The 16,349-nt window shown below is 42.5% G+C and overlaps 1 protein-coding gene and 1 long non-coding RNA gene across 24 annotated transcripts in view; one reads left to right on the top strand and one right to left on the bottom strand.

Moving 5' to 3' along the window:
• Nucleotides 1–16,349, top strand: part of SPEF2 (sperm flagellar 2) — a 176,301-nt gene that overhangs the window by 153,141 nt on the left and 6,811 nt on the right. For 18 of the 21 annotated variants that reach the window (XR_011530408.1, XR_011530407.1, XM_070587010.1 and 15 more), the window contains 4 exons: nt 2,544–2,636; nt 8,662–8,841; nt 13,464–13,694; nt 13,890–14,012. Coding sequence is in view for 19 of the 21 variants with exons in the window: in XM_070587010.1 (XP_070443111.1) it covers nt 2,544–2,636; nt 8,662–8,841; nt 13,464–13,694; nt 13,890–14,012 (627 nt within the window). In the remaining 2 variants the exon portion in view is untranslated. Of the gene's footprint in view, nt 1–599; nt 781–2,543; nt 2,637–8,661; nt 8,842–13,463; nt 13,695–13,889; nt 14,013–14,504; nt 15,040–16,349 lie in introns of those variants that run through there. The other 3 variants (XM_070587020.1, XM_070587007.1, XM_070587017.1) reach the window with 3 other exon arrangements.
• Nucleotides 12,493–16,349, bottom strand: part of LOC103545399 (uncharacterized) — a 61,572-nt gene continuing 57,715 nt past the window's right edge. For 2 of the 3 annotated variants that reach the window (XR_011530410.1, XR_011530409.1), the window contains one exon: nt 16,070–16,190. This is a non-coding gene — a long non-coding RNA (uncharacterized lncRNA). Of the gene's footprint in view, nt 16,191–16,349 lie in introns of all 3 variants that reach the window. The other variant, XR_543406.2, reaches the window with a different exon arrangement.

Genomic DNA, 16,349 nt, shown 5'->3' with positions numbered 1-16,349 from the left:
AATACCATCCAGTGTATTTTTAATTTCAGATATTATATTTTTTTATCTGTAGAATTTGGGTCTTTTTTCTATCTTTCATCTCTCTTTTCATTATGTGCATGTTTTTCTCCATCTCCTTGAACAAAGGGAATATATTTGGAGTACCTAAATGAACATCTTTGTTTATTCTATCATCTGTGTCAGTTTTGTGTTTATTTCTATTGATTGATATTTCTTCTGACTATGGGCCATATATTATGGCTTTTTTGCATGGCCTAGTCACTTTATATTGGATGCCAGATATTATGAAGTTTACATTGTTGGGTGCTCAGTTCTGTATAACTTTGAATATTGTTGAGCATGCAGTGATGTTACTTGGAATCCGTTTTATCCTTTCAAGGTCACATCAAGATGTGTAAGTGTGAGTCCAGAGTAGCCTCTAGTGTAGGGCTAACCTGGCCCCACCACTAAGGCAGTAGCCTGTTGCGGGCTCCTCTACCCAGTACCTTGTGTATTAGGAGGTCCTTCTGCTCTGCCTAGTGGGAAAAGGAACTATACCCAGCCCTGTGTGAGTCTCAGGAATTGTTCAGCTTATTCCTTTCCTGTGGTTCTTTCTCCAGCTTCTGATGTTTTCCACACACACAAACATCCACAGATAGGCTCTCAGGCAAGACTTGAGGAGATTTCCCTGCAGATCTCTAGGGCTCCCTCTTTCTCTCAGTGCATCTTGAGTATTCTGCCCTGAAGATTTCAGCCATTTTGGCATCCCTCAACTCCAGATCTGTCTTCTCAACTGTGCAAGACCACCAGGCTCTATTTGGATGCCTCTCCTGGCACCGCAGCCTGGAAAGTCCCTCCAGGCTGGAACAATGGTAGGACTCCTCATTTGCTTTCCTTATTTCAGGAATCTATCGTTTTTGCCTGTTGTCTAATGTCTGAAAAGTCATGTTCCATATGTGTTGTCCATTTTTCTTGTTGTTTAAGGCAGGAGGGTAATTCTGAACTTTGTTGCTCCATCATGTCCCAAAGCATAAATCTTACCTATGTTCCTCATCTCTCTGTTCTCCCACAGAGTGGTACTTATCCTCCACAGATGAGCTGCTGGGCAAGGGTCTCCTCCTAAACAGTGCGAAAGCGCTTACATGCAGAGCCTGAGCCCAAAGCTGTACCTTAGCTTCTTCTAGGTCTTCTCCCTCACAGGTTTCCACATGGCCAGCATCTCCCACCTCAGCACTCCTTTGTTCCAAATGAAAAGAAAACTCAGTCCTCACCTCTGTGGGCTGCATCCCCTTACAGGCCACCCAAGGCCATTCCAACCTTCTCTCAAAGCACAGGTGATCCTTGGAAGGAAACAGGCATAGAGTATATGCCAGAATCAAGTTAGGGAAGCCAATGGCTCTTGGCAGTAGGCAGTACTGAGAGTAGGTTGTCACTCTGGAAGATGTTAAAGGAGCAATACCTGAGAACAAAACGCTTATGTATATGAAGTGCTTGCCATGTATAAAAATTAAGCTGGCAAGACACATTCTTTGAACCCAATGAGTTTATTACCGATGTTCAACAGCAGATACGATTGGCAACACCCAAGGGAATGGACTAAATGCCAAATGTGTAGTATAAACAAGTCAGATTGGTGTTCAGAGGAGAGATCAAGGAGGGCCTCCCAGAGGAGGGGTGATCTGAATGAGATTTAGGTTGACATGGATAGTCAGGAAGCCACCTCAGGTAGGAGGGAGGATGTGAGCAAAAAAGCGAAAGTAGTAAATGGTTCTTAGTGGAGAATGATATGACGGATTAAAGTTTTGAGAAAATGGATATAGTTGTATGGTATAAGCTGAAACAAATAAGAGAGAGATTGGAAACAAAAACAGCTCCCAGGTTCCTGGAGTAGCCTGTGACAGAGGTAATGAGGCTCTACACCAGCGAGGCAGCAGTGGGAATGGAAGGAAGGGTGAGATGGGAGCGGCATGCCTAATGGGCATCGAGGGACTTGGTAATTGGTGTCAGATATGGGCTGAGAAAGAGGGATGTCATTAAAATGTAAGCCACTGAGCTATTGAGTCAGTCAGTCACTCAACAAAGTCAGTCACTCACTCAACAACATGCACCAGCACCACACTAGGCTCTGAGAACAGAGAGCAACACAAACAGGACATTTGGGATGTGAGCTAGTGTTATGGGCACAGAGCCCTCCCAAATGTTGCTATGCAAGCAGAATCTAAGGCAGTGACCTCCAAGCTTCATCACATTCTCCAGCAGTTAAAACAGCTAGTCCCCTCAATGTGTGGATTTTCATTTATAAATCATACATGTGTACTACTGCACTAATACATTATATACATTATCAAATTTTTAAAAATAAAAATTACAAAAGAATGAGAGCAAAATACATATGAATAGAAGTTCTAGTATTTTCTCCTGCATCCCCGTGGTTTCTGCACCCTGCTTTGGAGAGCACTGCTTCAGAGACCTGAACAAGATGTGCTCAATCTCTGTGGCTTTTAGAGGAACAATTACATCTCACCGTAATACTTTAATGATTTTCATTTTTATTTTTCGTATAGGCTGGTCTGTGGTTTAAGGGAGATGAAGATGTAAAAATTCCAGAAAATCCGCTTGAACCCCTGCCATTCAATAGGCAGGAGCATCTTATAGAGGTATTTACTGAGTTCTTTTGAAAGTTTGGTACTATCACACTGATCAATTTCTTTGTCTTTTCTGTCACTTGTGTAATTTGTTTTAGATTCCACCCCACCCCCCCGGTTCTTTTGCTTTATCCTCAAAACACAGACTTTAATATTTGCTAAGGCAGCATGGAGGAGTTCTGGGGGTGGAGGCAGGGGCCAAAATCTTAGGTAGAGGCCCTCAGTTAACTCTCTGTGTGGTCTTGGGCAATTTCCATACCCTCTCTGGGTTTCTCTTCGTTCATCTGTCAAATAAGCTAAGATATAAGTCAACATATTTGTCTCCAAATGTCCTTCCAATTCTAAAAGCTTAGGATAAGAACTGTCATTTTACCTATATAGGTTTTTGTTCATTCCCCTTTGATTTTGACTAACTTGTGCAACATACCAAGGGTTTGCATACAATATTGCCCATAATCTGTCAGATGATTATTATTATAAACAATATTATCATTATTAATATTAATATTAGCCTCTAACCCTGAGGCCACAATAGAAAGTAAGACCTTAAAATCCGAACCACTCTGACTTCAGTGTAATTGTTTAAAATATAAAAATATACCTAACACAGCCAAATTCAATAAGATATGAGGAACGTTGGATGGTAGATTTAGACATCACAGCAAACTGTGTATATCAATCCTTCAATTTCCAGCCAGCCATTAGTTCAATTGCAGTACAAAATTGAACATGACTCCAATTACAGCCTTAAAATGAGCAATTCCCTTCAATTGGACACATATTTTTTGAGTGCCTCTGCTAGATGCTAGCAGGTGAGAAAAAGGGGTCAGGGAATTACCAAAAGGGTCCAAGATGCGAGGCTGGCAGTTGTAGGGGTAGTTTTTTGTTTCAGTTGTTGTTGTTGTTTTTTTAATGTGAAACTGGAGGACTGAGATCACTTCTCCTGAGGAGCTTTTGGAAGGCCCTCTCTATATGATTTTGTGAACAAATCTGCCAACAACATAAACAGATTCTTCATTACTTGGAAGAAACTTTCAGTCTGAATTTGATGCCAAGTAAAAAGCACTTTCCTTTCCAGCCTGAAGTTTTGAGAAATGTCAGTCTAGGGCGGAGGCTTTTAGTTGCTCCCCCAGCAGCTAAAGCCAGAAGGTGGAGGGTGCTGGTCAGCCTGAGGACTTCGAGGCTGTGAAACAGGAAAAGGCCTTTGGGTACAGAGGAAGGTGTGGCTCCCACGTGCCACTGCCCCAATTGCTGGAAAGTGACTTGGAGGAAAGAAACAAAGTTGGGGGCAGAGGCAGGACCATGAAGCCTGAGAAAGAGTGTTGTTATGGGGGAAAGGATGGCTGACTGATGTGTGTATGTATTTTTGTGAGCAAGCAAGCATACGTGCGTGCGTCCGCCTGTGTGTGTGTGTGATATCAAGAGGACAGAAGGGAATGGTGTCTTCCATCCCTCACTGCCTCAGGGACTGGATGCTCAGTATTACATAAATCTCAGTGCTCTTAAACTGGGATTAAAAGCACAGATTCCACTGCTTACAAGCTGTGAGGTCTTCCATGAAGCTAGCTGACTTCTCTGTGCTGTGGTTTATTTTAATCTCTTTCTGGTGGGGTTGTTGTGCGGCATGAGTTCCTACACGTGGTACTCTTAGAGCAGTGATTGGCACATAGTAAGCCCTACGTAAGTGTTAGCTAAGCAGAAGCTAACCATGCTAACTATCCATGGTTAAACAGTAGTTAATGGTTAGCATGCTAAAGAAAAGTGCTCAAAGAGAAAACATAAAACAACAAAGCAAGTTTACTTCTTTGGCTGTAATTAGAATAGGAAAGACCAAATCAGGAAACAAAATGCCCCCCTGAAGGGGGAGGGCAGAGGGTCAGGAGCCCTGGGCTCTTCCCCCAGTTCTGTCATGACTCACTGTAGGACCTTGAGCAGGTCCCTCCACCTCCTGGGGTCTCTGTATCTTCTTAAGAAGAGGGTTTGGGCTACAATCTAGGGTCCCACCCACCTCCCCTGCTTTGTCATCTGTGCTCTCCATGATCCAGGGCCTGCCTCTGAGCTACGCCCTGCAGGGGCTTCTGGAGACAGGCCATTACCACAGTCCATGGGCTTGGATGACCACAGAGTCCCAGACACTGAATGAAAGGTCCAGCTGCATCCAAAAAGGAACCCCACCACATGTCTGTGTTGCAATCAATCATTGTCCCCTGACAGTGACAATGTACTTCCTTATAACTGAGAGGTTCAACAGGCCGTGTCCTGGCTCCACAGCTTTCCACACTCAAGACCAAGAGCAGCTAGTCCAGTATTTTAAAAATCCTTAGGAATTTCCTGAGAAAAGGCAATTGAATTTTACTGTATTTAGATTTACAGGTGTTGTCTTGATCTCTTCTCCACAGCTTCTGTCCATGCGAAATCCTTCCATTACTTTGGGCTATTAATATTTTTGAAGCCAGGCTCATGATTTGAAATACTAGCTATTTGCTAATGAATCCTAAATGTCTAATTTCCACACCAAATCTAGACTCCTAGATACAACTGCTTATTTGACATCTCCACTTGAATATTCTAGTAGAGTCTCAAACTTGCCACATCCAAAACTGTGTACCCGATCTCCCATCCCTGCCACCCCACTGCTCCCATCTTCACCTAAAGCCCTCTCCATCTCAGTCAGTGGAAACTCTGTTCTTTCAGTTGCTCAGGCCAAAACCCTAGGGGTCATCTCCATTTTTTCTCTTTTTTTCAAAGCCCACATCTAATCCCTTAGGAAATCTTGGTAGTTCCACCTTCAAAATATATCCAGGATCAGACCGCCTCTTCCAAGCCCCAGTGCTGTCACTGGAACAAGCCACAGTGCACTTCACCTGGATGACCGCAACAGCCTCACCACAGGTCTCCCTGTTTCTCCCTTGTCTTAGCTCAGATTACAGGCAGGTCATGGCAGCCTCCACTCAAACCCTCCCACAGCTCTGAGTTTCATTCAAAGGAAAAGCCAAAGTCCTTAAGCGGTCAACCTGGCCTTGCATCTCCTGACCCTTTTCCCTCTCTCACCTCATCTCCTGCTGTTCTGCCCTGGCCCACTCTGCCTCAGCCACCCTGGCCTGCTCCTATTGATCAAATGTGCAAGGTGTGCTTGCACCTTAGGACACTGGCCTCAGCAGTTCCCTCTGCCTGTAATGCTCTTGCCCTGGATGACATACTAGCTAGCTTGCTGCCCTCCTCCAAATCTTTGTTCGAATTTCACCTTCTCAGTTCTGCAATCTGCCCCCTCCCCACTCTTCACTCCCAATTCCCCTTTCCTTAACCTGTTTCCTGTATTTTAAAATCACTGTCTAATTTACTTAATTTATTTTATTTATTCTTTATTGCCTATCTTCCTCCTCTAGAAAGTGAGCTCCTCAAGAGCAGGCATCTTTATCTCTTTCCTAGTGAATGCATTTTAAGCACCTAGAACAGTCCATGCCTAGCACATCATAGGTGCTCAGTAAGTGTTTGTCAATACCTGTGTATTATCTCACAGTTCTGTAAGTCAGAAGTCCAGGTCTGACTCAGATGGGTCCTCTGCAAAGGGTCTCACAGGGGTGAAATCAAAGTGTCAGATGAAGGTGCAACCTCATCTGTGGCCAATTCCAAGATTGGCTTCCAAGATGGGTTGCTGGCAGAATTCGGATCTGTGCAGTTGTAGGATTGAGGCCTTCAGCTCTGAGAGGCTACTAGTTGTTCCCTGCCACATGGTCCCTCCACAACTTGTTTCTTCATGGCCAGCAGAAGAGCATCTCTCTGACTTCAAATCTCTCCCTGAAGGCCTGGGTCCTTTTTTAAATGGCTCACCTGATTAGTTCAGGATCCCTTTTGATTAACTTAAAATCAACTGATTAAGGACCTTAACTGTATCTGCAAAATCCCTTTATCTCTGCTATACAAGGCAACCTACTCATGGGAATGACTTTCCCGTCAAGTTCATAAGTCCCACCTGCACTCAGGGGAAGGGGATTATACAAGACATGTACACCAGGGAGTGGGAGCCTTTGAAGCCTTCTTAGAATTGTGCCTACTACAGTATTTTAAACAATCTTAAGAACATAGCAAACCTGACATTTTTGAATGTCCAGTCCATTGATTTAAAATCAAGCCTGTGCAGGGGCCAGCCCAGTAGTGCAGCGGTTAAGTTCACACGTTCCACTTTGGTAGCCCAGGGTTTGCCAGTTCGGATCCCAGGTACAGACCTATGCACCACTTATCAAGCCATGCTGTGGCAGGTGTCCCACATATAAAGTAGAGTAAGACAGGCACAGATGTGCCATCTCAGGGCCAGTCTTCCTCAGCAAAAAGAGGAGGATTGGTGGCAGATGTTAGCTCAAGGCTAATCTTCCTCCAAAAAAAAAAAATCAAGCCTATGTAATTACAGAAAGAGTCCACATATGAACTGACTTTAATTTTGCACATCTTCCATCAATATATAATATTCAGCTTCTTTTTTAGTGGAAATAATGATGTCCTGCACCTGTATAGCATTTATAAGAGCAGTTCAATGGGAACAATACTAAAGTTCAGCTCTTCATGTGAAAGAAATGGAAGATATGCACCCAAGGACCATGCCACAGTGATTGGTTAGTGTCAGTCTCCCTTCTCTCCCTATCCTGCTGGAAGTCCCTGAAGCACCTCAAAGGCAGGTGGGAAGATGGAGAAAATACAAGGTCCTGAAGGAAGCCTGCCAGCTGGATCATGACTCCTGAAAAATCAAAGGATGCCTTGCTGTCAGAGTGTTCTTGAGCATCTCAGCCTAGCTCTGTGCCTGGCTTGTAGCAGACACTCATAAATGTTTGATAAAAGGGTGACTGAATAGATAAACTTGAAGATCCCATTGACCCCTAAGATTCTTTTCTGCTTTGTAGCATAACCAACTTTATGCATTTTCCTATCAAAGTTATTTTTATTTAAATTTTTATTTGATTTGTGAAATATCAGAAATTTATTTTTCCAACTGTTATCTTCATATCTGTCTAGGTAAATTTGTTCATAGTTGTGACGATTGTTGGTAATAGAGAATAACATCGTATCTCTGGATCCAGGCTCTTGCGTCTTAAGGTGTAGGCCAGGACCAGCAAAATTGGAATCACCTAGGAGCTTGCTAAACATGCAGAACTTACCTGCTGCAGAACCATCTATTTAATCAGAATCTTTGTTTTGAAAAGATTCTGCAGGTCACTGAATGCACATATTGGAGAAGAGCTGGTCAAGGAAACCAGCCACTTCCCCAAACAGGGGCATGTAGGCACTTAGGTGCTTAGATGTGGACTGTGTGTCCCAGGGTTTGAGCCTCCACTTTGCCAGACCCAGGAGGATATCAGGTTCCCAAGCACTAACCATTCATGCTGCCAAATGCACAAGACACTGCATCCAGAGCTGTCAGCTCAGTCATTCAGAATGAGAGAGACTTGCCGAACAAACTGATATCTAGTGGTTGGTCTACTCTCTCCCTGAGTGTGAGTACACACTGGAAGAAGTCATGTGATGGTCAATAGATTGAGTATAACATCCAGAGCAATGTGGGCCAGTTAAAGGGTTTTAATGGCTAGAGTCCCAGTGGCTTTGGGCATCATCCCCTTCCCCTCTTGCCACTCCTCACAGAGAGGGATGTACCAGAAACTTCATATTTAGGAGTCAGGGCCCAGTTTGTGGGAATGGTGCTAAGGATAGACAGATGTGTCCTCACTCCAGTGGCTCCCTTTTCCTACTTAACATGTAGTCCCCACAACCTTTAATTAGTGCATTATTTCATAAATGCTATTGATAACGATTAGCATACAATTTTCTTTAATATTAGAATTTTGAGCCCTATTTTTCCCATTTTTTTTTTAAATTTTACTTAGCATGCTCTTCAGTTAATACCATTCATTATACGTTAGTTTACTAATTCGGTCCTTAGAAAGTGACCTTATTCCAAAGCTTCTGGAGAGATTCTTCCCTTTCTGTCCATCTACCGACTATCGGAGTATTGCATTTTATCTTTGGTTGAAATTCTTTTGTGTGACAGTTTTTCTTTAGGTTATTTGCTGACTATGAGAAGAATCCACCCCAGCTTGACTACACACAGATGCTGCTTTATTTTGCTTGCCATCCGGACGCTGTGGAAGGGGTCTACAGGGCCCTCAGTGTGGCCATTGGGACTCATGTCTTCCAACCAATTGAAACTCCTAATCTTATTACAGAAAAGGTAATTATGTTCCAGAAATGGACTAGCATTGGGGTCTGGACGGGGATGCCAGAAGATCCTAAACTTCTAACAACAGAGACTCTCTTTTTTTGATCTCTGTATTTTCCCATGTACCTAACATAATGCTTTACACATTCTAAGTCTTCAATAAGGCCTTTCTCAATTGGATTGAGAACTGAGGACCCAATATCCAAAGAATGCTTTTGTAGTAAAACCAAAATTTGCTCAGAGTTTCTTGGTAGAGTCAAAGTTTGCTCTATAAAGGACAGCCGTTATTTTGCACGAAGTGCTGATCCTGATGAAGCAAAAAGAGCTGAGTATCAACCCAATCTATTTGTCATACTATGTGGAAATTCTACGTAAAGTAAGTTCAGGCCTCAGACACCTCCCACATATATGTGACACTTGACAGTGTTAAAGGCCAAAGCCTGGCCACCTGAAATTCACAGGCACTCTGTATCTCCTGCATCCAAGGACAAAAATGCTTAATATCTAATAAAACCTCACATCCCCCTTGAGATTTCTAAGGGGTTGATATTCCCTGGCTTTTTCAGGTAGAAAAGCTCAGAATAGGGTAGTAACTAATGTACTTCTCAGATGCCCATTGGAGTGACTTTTTAGTCTTCCCCTGACCTTTTGGGGACAGAGTTGTGACCCTCATGATGGAATGCCTTTTTCTGTTCTTCCTTTGTGGACGTAGAGGAAAGAGGGGTGCTGCCCACTCCAAACTCATCAGATGTCCTAGCCACACTTCTTTTTCTTTCACACATGTCTGTCAAAGTAAAGTATTCTGGGTATTCTGAAAAAAAAAAAAATGGGAAGTTCCTATGACAGCTTTCATTCTGGGAAGCAATAGAACTAGAACTGTTACCATAACAACCGACAGCTGCATGGGTGGGTAGCAGCCAGGCCAGCTGGCACCGCAAGGTCCTGCATCCCTTTTGTCCCTGAACCGCTCATTCTCCATAAGCTAGTGCCTCCACCCAGGAGGCAGCTCCCCTGGAGTGCTTCTCTCAAGAGCTCTTTTAAAGTCCAAAGACACTGCACAAGACCTGACCCAGGATCACTGCACAACAGAGGTGAAACTGGGGTAGAGTGCGAGAGATGGAGTGCGTGTCTGTCACTCTAGCCTGTTCCTGGCTTGGGGTGAACCCTAGGAGCTTTTGAAATACAAGATCCAACACCTCCCTCATTCTTGCCTACCCCTTGACCTCGCCATCCTGCCTCCAATTATGTGGCTCCACTTCTGTACCCTTTCCAACTGTGTTCTAGTTTCCTGGGCAACCTCATCCCAGAAAGCCATAATGAGTCTGCTCAGAAATAACACCTCCAACAGATCCATATTCCCTCCCAAGACATTTAATCAGATCTCTGCTTTTGCTTTCCGCATAAACAACTGGAAATCTCCCCGATGTTTTACTTTTCCTTACACTATTTCAGCAACTCTGCACTGAACACTGTGTTATTCAATATGACACAGACCTTCTGTTTAAATCCACGGCGTCTCAGGCGATTTAAAAGAAGCTCAAGAGTAAAGCATTCGTGAGTCGTGCACTAGTCCTACTGAAGCTTTCAATAAGTTGACATTTGGGTAAATGGTTCATTCTGGCCTGTGTGGTGTGGGGCCATGATGTTGCAATTCAGTAAATTGTGAGCTTGAATCTCCCACATTTTGAAAGTCTTGTTACAACATCTTGGCAGAGTGTTTGAAGCCCTGGTATTTGAAACATAAATGTTTATTCTAATCTGCACTTTGGAGCTTTGCGCACATCAGTCCCAAGGATTGACCTTCTGTTCTGCCTCTGAGATGTGGGACTGAACTGATTGAATGGTAGAAATGCGTGGTGAGACACCATTCCCGAGACACATTTATTGGGAGTCCTAGTGGGCTGCCTCTGAGAGTTAGCCAAGTGTGACATAGTGTTTGCTAGAGCCACCATCTGTCCCACTTCTTAGATGATAATGTGACTCACACAGAGTTTTGATGCCCCTAATGACTGCTCATTTAGAAGCACTGGCTTTTCTTCAACGTGGCATCCCTGGTCTTGTTCATACACCCATATTCAAAATCGTCGTCTTTCAGAGATGTCTGTTGGAGAGGGCCCGCTTCCGTTGCACACCCTGCTGTCCCGCCAGGATGCTGAGCTGGCTCCTTTGTTCCCCATCTCAGCCTCCCACCCCTCCCTCCCCTCCCACTGAGCCACTAAGTCTATTCTGTCCCACCTCCTAGAGAACAAAATTAGCAAAAGTTTTAAAAGCATCCTCTGACATTATTAAGTTAAGGATTCTTCAATCTAGAATTTCACATGTTTAAATTGTTAGGTTTTGGCTAAAATTAAAAATTCATTTATCCCATTATGATTATATCAGGCCTTTGAGAAGTTAGTCCGTCTCTACTTATGGAAATAGTGCAGAGAGACCAGGTTCCTTCTCTGTTTAATTTTGGTATCACCTGCTCATACGACCTGACTAGTCATTTGCTCACGCACAGGTTCTGTCTTTATCTTGGCCACACAGCATCTGTGCTGCATTCATTCATCCTTCACTCACTCAGCAAGACGTTTTACGTCTTGACTCTGTTCATTTTACTATGCTAAACGTTCTGTTGCCCTGGGAAATTATTGACAGGTAGCCAGTGTGGTGATCTCCAAGCTTCCTAGGTGGAGACACAAAGGCCAGTTTCACATTTCTGCCATAGCATTTCAGTTGTTTAAAATGGAGATGAGGGGGCTGGCCCAGTAGCATAGTGGTTAAGTTTATGCACTCTGCTTCGGCAGCTCGGGGTTCGTGGATTCAGATCCCGGGCAGGGACCTACACACTGCTTATCAAGCCATGCTGTCTCAGTGTCCCACATACGAAAAATAGAGGAAGATTGGCACAGATGTTAGCTCAGGGCCAATCTTCCTAACCGAGAAGAAAGGAGATGAGGCTGAATAGATAGATGGATAGATAGATAGATATACTTAATTCCTAAAACTTAACCTGATAGAGCCTTCTCTCTGTCTCTCTGTCTCTCTCTCTCTCTCTCTCTCTTTCTTTCCAAGATTAGATTAAACTCCCAATTTATGAAAGGAGAGAAACCTCCTAAGGTGAGGTGACCACACAGAGCTAAAGCAAATGCAGCCTGTTCATTACCCTACCCACAGTCTCTACAAATCCCTTCTAGGGACTGATGAATACCAGGGCCTTAATTTTGTGCTGTGCCATAATCCTTTTATATATGGGAATTACATGACTATTTGGAAAGAATTTGCATGATCTAGGCACTAAGTGCTTCTACTGAATTGAATATTTACAGACATTGGCACTCTCTTATCTTAAGCCTAAATTAGTATTTTTCTAATACTAATAGATAGATACTAAGATTTTCTAATACTAAGAGATAAAAGAATTAACAGTCAGATGTTCTCTGATGTTTGGCCAGTCAACATTCCAAAAATGCCCATTATTCTGTGGCAAATCATCAAATATTGATTACCTCATCATCAGAAACACATACAGCCCTATGCACACATATATACACATTTATTATAGTAAATATAAGAAATACAAATCTATTGGAGAGAATTTGGAAAGTACAAAACAAAGTGAAAAAGTAATCACTGTTCCACTTACCAGAGGTAACAATTGGTAACTCATTAATGTATCTGTTTCTTTTTTTTCACGTGTTAAGTATAGATATATAAGAAAATGAATGTTAGTGTATTTATTACTTTGTGTTCTGTTTTCTTTATACACTTATTCTGTGAGTGTTTTCTCATGTCACTAGGTATTCTTCTAAACCATAATTTTCATGGCAGTATAGTATTCCATCACAGAAATATACTGTAATTTATCTCACCATTCCCCCAGTTTCAGAATCATAGGTTTTCAGTTTTTGCTGTAAGTAACACTAAATGAATGTACAAAAGTCTTCATGCACACGTATATTTCTTTAGAATCAATTCCTAGATCTATAATTACTGGGTCAAAACTAGGGATGTTTTTCAGACTTTTGATACCTAAGAAATTACTTCAGAAGCAATGTACTCTGTACCATACTCAAAATACCAGTGCCTGAGTTCATGGCTCTTGGCCAAGTTGCAAAGAGCAGCAATAAGATCCCAACCTGACTTTCTATATTCAGTTGGTTTTCTCTTTTGCCTTCTGAGTGTTTAGTCAGGTTTAACCTCCAGTAGCCAAATAAGTGTTCCCAAAGTACTCAGAATCTATCAAGCTTGAGAAATTAACTTGCCATAACCTCTCGACTGCAGTCAGTTTCAAAAGAAAATCCTGTTAAAAATCTACGTTCATATGTAGAATTCTGACACTGGTTACAATAATTCATTCCAGTGTCCATTTCCTGAGGTATACTCTACCCTGCAGTGTAGTCAGCTGAAACATACAGAGATGAATAAGACACACCCCACAATGGTGAACTACAAGCAGAATTGGTCTAGGATTTTGACATGATTTCCAGTGCAGCTAGCGTATTCTCTTCTAGACTTTGTTTAGCTAGTCTGTGGTAGGCATTATTATTCCATTGCATAAAAAGTGTGTGATAAAATTGGTGTTTTCTAAATGTCTCTATTACTGGAAAGACTTCAGTCAGACTTCATGTTCTCTTCATTTCATGGTATAGACCTCCTTCCTTACTGATATGAGTCCAATTGCGGAATCTCCTGAACCTGAGGAAAATGTTATAAGTGAGGAAAGAGAAGTAAAAGAGGAAAAGGGAGAAGAAATCCCTGAAAATGCAAACACTGAAAAGATTTCCATGGAAACACTACTCAGAGTGTTCCGAGGAGGAAATGAAGCACAGGACCCTAACAGATTTTCCAGCCAGCTAAAGATGGAGAACATTTATGCAGAGGTTGGTGAGCTTATTTCATAAAGGGAAACCTGTACAAAAGAAAAATTGCCCTCAATTTTTAACATATTTTCATGGAATTGCTCTCAAAATATATCATTGTATAGAAATTATGGCAAATTACTTTATTAAGTAAAACCGTTTTTTAACATCTGCAAGACTGTGAAGTTAATTAACCTTATTTTTTCTTCTTTAAAGAACTTCATAAAAGTATTTCAGGACCTAGATGCCAAGAATCTGGAGGCAATTGAAGTTGCTGTTCTTTTGAAACATCCTTTTATTCAAGACCTGATTTCAAGTTATTCAGACTATAGAATTCCTGTGAGTATTAACCAAAGGTGTCCTAATTCAGTTGAGCTCAGGTTTAGGGCATGGTGGGACATCTCTAATGTGGACCAGCAGAGAAGGGGAAGAAGCTGAACTTGGCCAGAACAGGGTCAGGGAAGCTAAGTTGGTAATAGCATCAGGCAGAAAGACCAGCCCACAACACCCAAATGGCAGCCAGGTCAGGCATAGTAGCAGTAGCTATCAGTACTATGGATAGTACTGCCAGTGCTGTGGAGCTGCTTCATCAGGACTGTGGGGCTACCTTGCATCTACAACAGAAGGCTGGAGGTAGGTGATAGTTAAAGTTGAGTGGTTGTCAATATTAGTATTGTGGATCATTCCAGCCATCTAATGACTCTAGCCTATGATTTGAAAGTATGGAGAATAGAATATGCCCTTGCCAAACAGAACTAAGGAGTCCGTGATACCCAGCCAAGTGCCGACGTATTCATTGTGCTCTAATCATGATATACATTATCTACACAGCACATACAATGACAATGCATACTCAAGATTGGGTGCCAGTTCCATCAGGGAAACAGTATGCAAGATGGGGAAACTGAGGACAAAACTCATAGAGACTGGACCAACCCAGCAAAAGAAAGGAAAGAAGAAAGGAAGAGCTGCACCTCAGAGCTCACATAGTAACCAAGCAGGTCTCAACCACATGTGCCGAATGTGCATCCTCCATGGCAAGTCCCAGGTCTCCCACAGCAAGGGCTAGGGAAGGCAGAGGCTGACCCCTTTCAGAGCATGGCAAGTTGCTACAACCCTCCCACGTACTGGTTCGATAGCATGAAGTCTCCCTATTTGGCTCCTGCTAGATGTTTATTAAAGTATAAAGGATTTGCTGAGTTTAAGATAAAAGGGCTTTGACTTTGACAGAATGAAGGTAGTCTAAGATGCATTTCTCCTGACTTCTCAATGATAACCACTTATCTAGACTTAAATATTGTTGTCCTTAAATTTATTTGTTCTAAATTGCTTATCCTTTTTTTAAAAATATAAATTGTCTTACCTATGTTGGTAATAATTGAAATTGATTTCTAACAAGCTCGCAGACACTAAGCTCCTCCCATAGTGAAGTGTGACTATAGCATTTAAGAACACAGGCTCTGGAATCAGAAAGTCATGAGACTGGATCTCAGGTCTACCACACATTAGATACCTGACTTTCTCTTGATCCTGACTTTCTCATCTGTTGAATGGGGATAACAGCCCTTCCTATTCAAAGGGTTGCAGTGAGGATTAAATGAGATTGTGCGTATAAAGCACTTGGCGTGGTATCTGACACATGGTAAGTACTACAGAAATGATGGCTGTTATGATTACTGTTCAATACTGAGCATTTACTCCTGAGGCTGCTAATGTAGGATTCCACGGGAGATGGAAGAGTAAGTACTAAACTCAGTTGCTGCTCTCAAGCAATCCACTTGTTTGCAAGAGAATTTTTACATCAGGAATCACAAGAGCGTGATATAAGGTAAACCACCCAAATACAAAATTACAGAAATTCAAAACATCGGAATTTTTTTTCTAGAAGTGGTCTTGAAAGATGGCCAGTGTTTTGAACAGTGTCGGGAGAGAAGAGGAGGACTGCGTGGATTTTCCTGTTGGAGTGGAGAGGGGAGCATCCTAGGTGAAAGGAGAGGCCTGGGCAAAGGCGTGGAAGCAAGACTGCATGGGAGGAGCGGGAGCCCATGGGTCAAAGAGCAGTGGGTGAAGGTTTAGAGTCATTTAGTGGGTGAAGGTCCCGTCGATTCATATGATCAGGACAGATTGCAAAGAACCCAGAAGTCACATGGAGAAATTTGGTTTCGATCTGAAAAGCGAAGGAAACTGGATAGGCTTCTAAGCGGGAGCATTATGCAATATTAATTTCTTCATCCCTAAGTATTTGTCTCTTAACCATGTCATATCATTATGTCTCTACATTTAACAAGATTCTTCTTTAAATTTTTTATGTCTCTACTTAAACAGGTCCCAAATACTTGGAAACACAGTTGGCAGTTATTCCAAGTTGTTGCACTCAGACATTCCACAACACTTACCATTCGCATGGAAACTGATATGTTACATGTCCCTTTTCAGCATCTTATATTTCATGCTTTGATTCTTGAAGATCAGCTTTCTTCCCCACTTTGGATGAGGAGGGTATAAGTCAGTGTGACCCTAGAATTAGTGAGGAGAGAGCACATCAGAACGAGACAAAGGGGTGGAGAGAGGCGGGTGAATCAGTGTCACAAGCAGCATGGGGGAGAGTCACCAGCTGTGGGACCCTCCCCACTTCTGCTTTCCTCTCAGCAAATGGCATTCTGCGTAAGGTAGGTT

The sequence above is a fragment of the Equus przewalskii genome, chromosome 20 (assembly GCF_037783145.1).
Source record: "Equus przewalskii isolate Varuska chromosome 20, EquPr2, whole genome shotgun sequence".
Lineage (NCBI taxonomy): Eukaryota > Metazoa > Chordata > Mammalia > Perissodactyla > Equidae > Equus > Equus przewalskii.
The sequence above is the reverse complement of the archived record's forward strand: the minus strand, read 5'-3'. Positions and strand labels throughout refer to the sequence as shown.